This window comes from Stegastes partitus, unplaced genomic scaffold (assembly GCF_000690725.1).
Source record: "Stegastes partitus isolate 25-593 unplaced genomic scaffold, Stegastes_partitus-1.0.2 Scaffold365, whole genome shotgun sequence".
Lineage (NCBI taxonomy): Eukaryota > Metazoa > Chordata > Actinopteri > Pomacentridae > Stegastes > Stegastes partitus.
Window position 1 is genome coordinate 37,735 of NW_007578096.1, and position 11,000 is coordinate 48,734.

Below are 11,000 nucleotides of genomic sequence, written 5' to 3' on the forward strand. Positions count from 1 at the left end.
TTCTCAGAGTTCAGCTCAATTTCTATCCTGGCGGTAAACAAATTGCATTCACTTGATATCAGAGGAAAAGCACGACAGGACTTTAAATCCTGGGGATTAAAATTGGGAAGTGGGTTATGAAAATTTAAAAAATTAAAACAATAGACTGTCTATACAATGTTTGCTCTTTCAAGAACCCCAATGGACCCGGAGGATTTCCAGTAGAAGGGGAGATTAATTCCTATCCTTGAGGACACTTTGTTCCTCCCGTGTAATAAATAACTCACACCTGGCATGTGCTGTATCTCACAGACACCAGTTGTGGATAATTAACTGGGCGAGAAGAATGAAAACCTGCAGCGTACCAGTTGTATAAGAATTGACTACCTACATTTAAGAGATCTGCAGGGGGGCTTTGGGATAATAAGAAATGCGGCACACAGTCAGCAGCCGCGTTGGAATGATGTCTAAGAAAAGCTGTTTTCATCAATGGTCTCACAGTACCTGCTGTTCCCTCAACACCTACAGATTGGGCAGTTATGTAAGTCCGTGGAAAAACTGCATCCACTAACAAAAAGTTTCTGAAGTGGACTTTCATATGGAAGCTGTAATTATGCAGCCTGCGGTCTGACGCGTGAAGTACGTAACTAGGACTTGGCACAGTGGCTGTACTCTGGGAAATGAAAGTGATGTGGCACCCCGCTGTGGAACACATTACACTAACATGCAACTCGGTTATAGTTATTTCTGACATGCTGAAAGGAGGAAATAAAAACCACACACACCTCGATTACTGCTTCTCTGAGCTTGGCTAAAGTATATATAAAAAAAAGTATTTCCAAAAATTTCATGCCACCCCATAAACTTTGTCCTCAACAGACAAGCGGACAAAATATATGAAAGAAAAAACTCCGGACTGACCCGTTTCACATCTTTCCCGAATGTCTCGCTGTAGCTGGTCCCCAGGATCTCAAACTGGACGTGAGAGTTAGAACCTTCAGCGCGGAAGTCCATCGTCCCGGTGAGGCCGCTGATTCGTCCCTGCGGCAAAAAACACAGAAATGAAAAGTGGCCGGTGCATGTAATAACTTCTTTGCGAATTGTAAGACTAAGTGCTTGAAATGATTGAAATTTTTCTTTAGCTTTGGTAGTATTTCACACGATTGTCTCACATCATGGAATTATCCAGGGGAGGTTTTCTAAGCCCCCCCATCAATCACACTTTAAAAATGATGCAAATTATACCTTTAACCTTGTAGGTACAGTGTGCAGTTATTAAAGAAAATGTAAGACAAATGGTGTTTTGTTGGTGATGTTTAATGACTTTCCATAAAAAAAGTCATTTTTTTGAAACGAATTCGAACAGTTACAGAAAATACATCAGTTTAAAAAATGACTTTATCTTCATGACTACAAGATGCTTTGCTGTTTCTTTACGCGGTCATCTGATGTCAAGCTTGAGATTAAACCAGCATGACACGCCGCAACAGTGAGAAATCCCATATCAGACGGAAATGAATGACATGGAGCCACTTTCTAGCGCACGAGGCTGCGTTTCGGCGCGAGAACCAGAGGGTTACATAAGCATAAAGAGATCAAAGCTCAGAATCTGCCTCAAATCCCTCCTGACGCCAAATGTGGAGATCACATTTCATAATCAGCTTCCTTGAGGGCATTTTAAAAGATAACTGAAGCTGAGTCTCATAGTAGATCATAGTAGTTCAATGCACTTTCCTCGGGAGTGTTTTGAATGTATAAACCACCTTTATACTTGCTAATGCTTCCCTTGGAAATGCATTTTTCTGTATGTAACTATTCATAAAATCAACCGTGACAGAATACCGGAGAAACTATTATTCATGATCTCTTATAAAACAGCAAATAGAAAGCAGCAGCAGCAGCAGCGCAGTTAGAAAACTGGTAGCTACCTTTTGGATGGTGTCCAGCATGGACCAGCCTCCGTTCCATGGCTTGGTGGACTTCCTCATGCAGTTAAGGCTGGCCATACTGTGCCACTTCCTGTCCTCCAGTTTCCTATAGAAGGCGTGGGCCAGCATCAGAACGCTGTCATACAGGTAGAGATTGGACACCTGTTGGGTGGGAGGAGAAACAAGCAATATTTTTAAAAAATGATAAAACTAATCTTTTGCAAGTTTGTTCTTTGCAACAGAGAGCAGAACTGATAGCCGGAATACAACAAAGAAAACTAAAATTAGTTTCACACGGCGCCACGGTGAGTATAAAAGTATTTTTCTTCAACGTCTGTCGGTTTGGTTGCAGTCTGTGAAGTAGAATAGCAGCGGAGGGAAAAATCACGTAGAGAGATTGGAAATGGGTTACAAACGGTGAGAAGTTGTTTCTGTGTCTGACGATGCCGTGGCTAGCTTTTGGTGTTGAGATGAAGACTCAATTTCTCTCCTCATTCACGTTTCTATTTGGAGAAAACTCTCTGGTCAAGCGCTGATTTGCCAAACGATGATGGGATGAAGCCGGCGAAGCGATTTGCACGATACGACACCATGATACGAGCGCCGTTGGTGAGATACGAAACCAGCAATTATTTCTGGTCCAACAATCCTCCGTCTAATGAATTTCAAGAGCTGCCATCCGTCCAGATGTTTCCCCTTCGACTGCAGCGCATCCTGTCAGGAATCATGTCTTCTGCCTCCCCTCTTGGTGTGACAGTGGATTTGATAGGTCCTCCGAGTCAAGCCAAGTCAAATCCTCTCGCAGCAGTGAGTCCACGCAGGCGATACTAGCTGCCACCCCAGGCACTCGGTTCATGACATATTTAGACTTCACTCCAAGCCTCTCAGTGGTAAGACATCCAACAAGTCAGCTCCGCTCGCCTCAAGGTCACTGAGTCAGAAGCTAAGTCCAGGTGAAGCACGACTCGGTAGCTCTGGATTTCGGAGGTTGCGCCGAGGCAGACGGGTGGCGACAGGTACAGGAGAAGCACGGCGACCCTACTCATTGTTTGACTGTTCTGATTAATGCTTAAACTGCCATTAGCCGATATTTAACCCTCTTTCATGTGAATTATTGAGGACCGTGGGTGCGCACGCCACATGGTTTTGCCATCTGTCCGGAGTACGGATAAAAAGCAATGTGAACATTTCGGCGGAGCTACAGGGAAGGCAGCCATCGCACTCCAGATGGATTGAGCGAAAGAAACGTCTGAGTGGTGGAAGGAAAATTCTCTCCACTCTCTATAGAAAGCAATAAGTGGCAAGGTGAGCGAGGTTACTTTGAAGACCAGGAAGAAAGAAAGTGGCATTGTGTTTGAGAGACAACAAAGATGTACAGCATGGTTTTTTTTTATCCCCCTCTTTGTCATTGACAGAATTTACCTTTGTATGTGTTTCTAGCTGATAAATAGCAATACAAAGCATAGATAACAGAATTTTACAACACGTTGCCACCACAGGAGCTTTGTTCCTAATCTTGATTTTAGCTTACAAATCTACAATTTGAGCATATTTATGGATTAAAGTAGATCTATAGGTTTTAAAAGCAATCTTTCCCTTCATTTACTGCAATAATTTACTTTGCTCTGGCCATTATTCCCTGGACACAGTGAGCTGCAGTCATTTGTATTCATGGGCATTCATGTCCCTAATAATTATCCCACCGAGGGACTTGACTACATATTCAGGTGCATACATAATCAGTTAATATTTGTATTATTGGAGCACTTGCTTGGCCGTATGCTGCTACATGAAGCATTTGTGGAACCAAGCGGGGAACAGAAGCCCCTCGGAGCATATGGACCAGAAGGACAAGAAAGAACCACAACATGTATCCCTCATGTTGGCTGCTGGAGAAAAAAAAAAAAGTGGATGAAACATGCTAGTTGCCCGTGAAGTGTAAAGTCACAGTCCTATAAATACTCACAGCAAAAAAGGGAAAGAAAAAAAAAACAAAACAAGAAGCACAACCTTGCCACTAGTCAAATACCCGGTGCAGCTTCATCCATCATGTTGCTTCCATGCTGTGCATTCAGCATCCTCAAAGCTCAGAATGTGAATGTGAAAGTAGCTTATGTTGGTGAATATGCGATTGTTTGGAACATACTGAGCATTTTCATGGACAATGGAGAGTTTAGAATGGAGATTTTTCTGTGGGGGTTTTGCTACTTTTTTTTTTCCTGGTTAAAAAAAAAAAGAAAGAAAGAAAAAAAAAAGCTGACATCACTGGAATCTGTCATAAAGGCTGAATTTAAACTGACTACAGGTACCACGTTTTAAGCCTACGATAGGTGACCGGTTGAAACTCAGAAGGAATATTTTAAGTCGGGAATCAAATTGTGAAATAATTAGAATTTGCAAGACATTTTTGTCTGGAACAAAACATATCCGTCTGTATTTGTTCTTAAAGCATTCCTCTATGTAACTCTTAACCTTTTCATGTTTTGTTACTAATTACATCGTAATTGAATTTCTGATTACTTCTGGTTAGAAGATTATAAATAAAAACTTTAGGAAGGGAGCCTTTCTTCTGCAGATTTGTATATCTAAGAGGTTGTGTGTGTGACTAATGTTTTCTGGCTGTAAAAACACTATTGATGTCTTTGTGGACTGAGGTTGTTTTCATTGTAATTGTTTTTTTTAACAGTATAACTTAAAAAACCTGTTGTGCTCACATTTTTACTCACTGTGGGCTTTTTTTATGTACTGCAATATAAAGTCCTGCACCTTTGTGTTAACAGCAAAGTCCTGGCTGGAAGTAGAGAGAACTCAAAATGCCTTTTGTCCAGTATATTACTGCTATAATCCTATGTGTCATAAAAATAAAACAAAAAAAAACAACAACAATAAAAATAAAAAAATCTTTGACTACTTATTCTATAAAAATTGAAAAGAAAATACAATCAGTATGTACAACATTTTTTCTGCAAGTGTTACCAATATTGAAAAACTAAATGGTGACTCTAGATATTATAGATATTTTACTACTTTCATTTTAATCTGATTCCTATGCTTGTCTGCCTTATGGAAGCACAGCCTGCAGTTCAACCCAATTCAGGGCAAAAGTTTGAATTCAGAATTGTTGTCATGTGACTGTTTGTCGCAGCAAAGTCATTAAAGGCTTCTCAGCTGTGCCAAGGACTGCAGATTTTTTAAAATTTTTAAGCATTTTTTAAAGAATTTTTAAATTAGCCACTACAATAAACTTACTTTGATGAAATATCACAATTTTAAGGTTTTATCTGGTTAATTTGAAAACAAAACATGTACGTCACTGATGCTTAGTTCAGAGGTTGTCAGGAAGTTGAACATCCAACGATTTTTTCTATTTTTACTGCTTCTTGTGATGATAAATGGTGTCATTCTGGTGATGTTTTTTGAAGACAACATGCCTTCTAAGCTCGTAGGTGGGTTTTCGGGTTCAGAGAATCAATGTAATTTGGTAAAAAGGTGAGAACAGACATAGATTTTCTGTAACCAAAACAACATAAGAGTCAGTCATGTTGGACCAAAGCAATCTGAGTGACACTGTTGTCTGAGCATCAATAGTAAACCTTTAAGTGGATTTTACCTCCAGGGACTGCAGATAGCCTTCCTGCGGGTCACAGAGCAGCGAGGAGATGCGATGATTGTTCCTCATGCATCGAACGTTGGTGTCCCTCCACAACGGGAAGATCTGACGAATGATGGTCATCCGGCCCAGAGAGCTGTGAACCAGCTCCATGATGTCGGCATCGCTCACCTCCTGAGCACGGAGCAGGAAGAGAAGGAGTTTAATTCAACTCATCGTTTTACTCAGTACAAGTCAAAGTGGCACATTTTAAATCAGATTGAGATTTTTCCACAGTGAGGACTCATGACAGAAGCCGTGAATTTAAGTGGAACAGAATGAAAACCTTGGAGGGGTTTTGGCTGCGCCTGCTTCGTGAGCAATTAAAATATCAGTTGACACACTGGGGGGCACACGGAGCAATTAAGTGAGGACAGTTCCATCAAGTTAAATGGAGAAAACTGATAGAGGCTTAGACTGAGATTTCAACTTAAGTGCTGGGGATCGTTTGGAAAATTTGACTTATCTATTTCGGTGACCAACCTAAGCTTAACTCCGACAACTTTTCTGTCCCCGGACGAGTAACAAATCCAATCGAGTTTACTTTTTTTTCAACCAAAACACACATCACATCCCCGTTTCAGCCTTATTATTATGTTGTTCACATCAGATTGACGAATCAATGATCATTTCAAGTATATCCTTCACAATAATAGTGCAGGTGACCCTTGGTCCTCTTCTGTGTGGGATGCTTGTGTAGAGGATCAGATCAATATTCATGAGACACTGATCTGCCTGTGAGTCTCCAGAGCAGGACAGTGGTCAATGCTGAGGCAGACAGCCAGTCTCTCGAGAAACGTCGGGTTCATATAGTATCTGACAATAAAGCTGCGGGTCGGCCGAGGTCACGGCGGGGTCAGGGCGTGAGCGTCCGTAGGTTGATATAATCCCTCGCCGCACATGCGTGAATACACGCTCCCTATTCGTCTTCCTTATCAGACAGTTTGATCTCTCCCTTTTGTATCGACCTCTCCCATTGTTACTGCCGGCCTCCGTTCGCACTCAATGTTAATTTCTCCTGCCGCTGCGTAGCGCTTCCCCTTTCATCCTAATGCGGTTTTTAATCTCTTATTATCTTGCCATCGCTCTTACTTAGCCCTTCTTTGTAGGTTTACCTTAATTCTTTCCCCCCCCAAAAAAACAATTTGTCAAAAAATCTTCCCTTTTTAAAATTCTCTTTTCCTCGTCAGCCCTGAATTTGTTATTTTCTCCAATTTCCCAGATCTGTGCACAAAGTGAGTAAAAACACTCCTCAGGTGATTCTAGCTCATCTAGCTTTTCTTTTTTTTCCTCTTTCCTCTGACTCTTTTTCCTTCTTCGCAGTTAGTCAGGTGGAAAATATGAATATTCATGAGTTGCCATGACACATTAATCACACAAATTATGTCGCCCGGTTCACAGGGGTGAACCTTCATGTCCAAGTTAATAACTTGCAGTGCCACCGAGTCCAAGTATTCTGTCACCATCACAGGTGCCATTTGTGTCACAACCTGACCGAGCGCTGACACAGACCAATGGGACATGGCTCGCCAAACGTGCGCCTTTTTAACCTCTGTTTGAGGAGAAAGTACAGACCATTAAGTCATCATTTGGACACCGCTATGATGTATTTCACTTGTACAATTTGCAGACAAAAATTACCCATCACCACTTAAAGAGCGGGAAGGACGCATGCTTCAAGGCCGCCGACTAAAACGGTCAACCGGTGCATTGTGTTAATCTAAAAGGTGCACCGAAAAGCCAAATCACAATATTATTTCTGACAGCATGCAAACTGCTTTTTTTTTAAAAAAATCCACAGTTATCACTCAATTACTTGAGTCGTCAAGCTCCTTGGAGGTAAGATTTGTGAAAAGGTGAACGCAGCGCGGCCATGTTTCAATGACAACTGACGAGCAAAATACATTAATCAAATCAAGTTCGGCTGACAGATAGGCTAAACGATCCTCTTTGTGCTGCTCTTTCAACTTATTAATCTTTCACTGGAAATAAATACAAATTTTTGCCGGTAATCATGACAGTCATTTAATTAGAAAGCTGAGGTGCAGGCAGCTAAAGCTGAGGAGTAACGCGGAGGCAGAAATGAAGGACGAAACGCTGCGAGTGCGGCATTAATTGGAGCGTTTCTCGCCTATAAAGCACATATAGACACGTCTTTTTAGCTGGTATGAATATGAACAGTAAATAGACAGGCAGAAATTAACCTGAAGATTAGTTTACGATGGAATTACCTGGTGATATAACTGGATTATTGGCGGTGCTGTTGTCTTTAAGTAGGAGTTCCTTCAAGCATCGCAAACCTCAATTATCAAAAAGGCACAAGCCTATGACATGTATCTTCAGAGGGGTAATTTTCAAGATATGAACACTTTTTTTTTGTGAAACTGAAGCTTTCCACTTACACATCAAACACTATAAATGATAATTTCCTGCAAATTATGCAAAATTACAGGTTTCTCAATTATGCCCTATTCAGGTGGTGCTTCTGTGCTGGAAATGATCTATTATCAACGATCATACCTGACTGTACATAGGGACAGAAGGTGTGTTTACTTGTTTGTCACGGTGGGGACAAATATACAAGCAGTCATGCAGAGAAAACGACATATATAATACACACTGGTTGTGCTTTATAAATGCTGGATGCAGCCACCACATTATGCATTTAGTATTTCACAGAGGCTGTAAAATGTCTTTCACTGTGAAAAAGTTTCCTAACATCTAACCACAATAAAACAGATTGTATAACACATTTCCTCATTACATTTTCTTTTGTCTTGGACTAAAAATTTACATATTTGACACTTCTGTGGTAAAACCAGACCAAGATAACGGAAAAAAGGTCAACGTGGAGGGAAACTAATGTGAATAACGGGGCGCTTAGTGCTTCAGGTTACCGTGCAGTCACACAGGCAATGCATTAGCAGCAGCTCCACTCACTTTTGATGATTATTTAACCCTCAAATTGGTAAATTAAGGTAATGATGATTAGGCAAGCGCTTTATTGGGCTTTATTAATAATGCTCTCGAGCACTGCCAATAAAAACTGATTAGTAAAAATAAACCACAACAGCTGATTTAGTGGCGCGACGGCACAAGTAGATGAAAGGAGTTATTTCCTCTTAAATATCCAAAGGTCAGCTATGGAACATCACAATTTTATGGCGTAACTCCATCTATTGGGTTAAACATACAGTGCAGTCTGCAGGCACTCGGCCACATGGGTGTAACCGTGTAATTTCTATCATTTTCCTGAGGAGATGTGGATGTAAAGAGGCTGGACAGGGACGGACATATTTCAATTAGCGGGAGGAATTCGGTTTCAGGAGACGGGGGTTCGTGCCTGCTTTCGATTATGTGAAGCTATTTTGTGCGATAGTAGCAGGCAGTATGATGGGATGTCAGGTACGGCTTCCTCCTCCTTCAATAATTTATCAATCAGTTAAAACTGATGCGTTCAGTTAAGCGTATTTCGGTGAATTTCCATGCTCATAATAACCAGTCATGACCTGTGGTTGCTCACAGAGAAACGAAAGAAGCACCACTTGCAATAACACGAGCAGGCGGAAAGGCAAGCGCGACTTCCTGCCAAGCCGCACTTCGCCGCCCGATCCGCGTCAACATAACCCTGGCATTCAATCACCTCCCGTGCTAGCCTGTTTGCTTTGAGCGGAAACTCACCAATTCAGCTTAAGTGCAGGAACGCGGACCTTGACCTGGGAGGTGAGCGTTATGAGCCTGTTAGCACTTAAGATTAGTTTGGCTAAGAGGCTGCTTAATTGGAACAGGATTCCTCCAATGTGACATAAGGTGCAGTGACATGCAAATAATGACAGTCATAAATTAGTTCGTGTGTTCGTTTTTACAGTGCAGTGTGACGGTGTGAGCCATCCCATTACACAGATCATTGTTCATGACACCGCTGGAAGCTGACTAAGTGATATTGAGATGGGCCTAACTGTAAGTACGGAGCAAACCAGGGTTGGTGCTGATCATTTCATTGCAGCGATGGAACTTAAACTACAGTTAGTCTGAGTGTAATTTGAAACGCCCACTTATTAACCCTAATGACATGACTGTGGAAGTAACTGCTGCACCATTTAGATAAGGAAGGTCCCCATGTGAGGGTTAATTTGTAATTTTTGACTCCTGAATTGGGTCTGCATGGTGGTTAATGGTATAAAAGACCATCACAGCAAATCCAGTGTTCTGATAAATACAGTATTTTCAAGTTCTTCCAACATTACTATAGTTTTTATGTCATAAGTGACCTCCTCAGTATTCCGGCTTCCAATCCTATAATGTGATGTGGCGGACATTGCGTCGGTAGAAATAGGGTTTCCGTCTCAGTTGCTTGATGGGCAGTTACCCAAGACATCAGTCATATCATGACTGTCCTCCTCGACTCTGTCTGTCACAGCAGGCACAACCACCTAATCCATCAAACATTCTCAAGTGTCACTGTCCCGCCTTTGAAGGGAGAAAAAAACAACAACAAATCCTCCCAGGATGTGCAATCCATCTGAGTCGACCAGACAGTGTCAGAGGCGGACAGCCTTCTGTGTGCTAGCAGCTGGAACACCCTGGTTTAGTGGGTGGTTTAGCGAGAAACACGGCTGCCTATCATCCCCGTGGCCTCTTGCTCACATCAAGTTCTGCTGCACTTCTTACGCGTCGACTTCAGTTTGTTCCTTAAAGTCTATGTTGGTCATTTGTGTGTTTGTGCATAAATTTCATGCCCCTCATTAATTGACTCCTTTGGTTTTAAATTCATTAGTATCAGGCCAAAATGTTTGCAGCTGAAATCGATAAGGTCGAGAGAAAAAACAAACCAAAGATTTTGCACGTGACATTTTGATAATATGTGAAGCTTCAGCGATTAAGTCAGACAGAGAGGTAATATGCAACTATAGTGATCATTGTTTTTCTATTCTCTGTTTTAGTTTTCTAAGCAAAAATGACAAATGTGCACAAGGAGTTTCTTAAATGTAAGTAAATAAACCCAATGTCTGTGGATTTTTTAAAATTATTATTGTTGGTTACGCAAAAAAAAAGGACATCTACAAATGTCACTCTGGTCTCTGACAAATTATATTGAAATAATCTTTTGTCGCAGAAAATGTCTCCTGTGGAGGAAGCATTTTTGAAATTGTTGTGACATTACCCGAGTCAATTTAGCTTGGCCTGGATTTTCTTAATGTACAACCCAAACCCTTCATTTGTAAACTGGGGACTTCAAGTGAATGTGCAAGGTCTAATCAAAAACACAATTTAGTCATTTTCAGGTTGACCCATACCAGCGAGTGAAGGTCAGAATATCTTGACTTTTGCTAAACCATCAATTTTACTTCACTAAATGACTGCACTTTTAAATCTTCAAGGTTCTGTGCCTAATTTAGTCATTTTGTACTGCAGTGCACCGGTGACTACACCCTGAGCAATAT

General features: G+C 41.3%; 1 protein-coding gene across 1 annotated transcript in view; it reads right to left on the minus strand.

Annotated features, from left to right (window-relative positions):
* LOC103359311 (glutamate receptor ionotropic, delta-1) overlaps window positions 1-11,000 on the minus strand; it is a 279,637-nt gene that overhangs the window by 37,060 nt on the left and 231,577 nt on the right. The window contains exons 6-8 of the mRNA XM_008284578.1: window positions 5,518-5,691; window positions 1,908-2,069; window positions 901-1,020 (exon numbers count right to left, since the gene is read on the minus strand). Of these exons, the coding sequence (XP_008282800.1) occupies window positions 901-1,020; window positions 1,908-2,069; window positions 5,518-5,691 (456 nt within the window). The remainder of the gene's footprint in view (window positions 1-900; window positions 1,021-1,907; window positions 2,070-5,517; window positions 5,692-11,000) is intronic.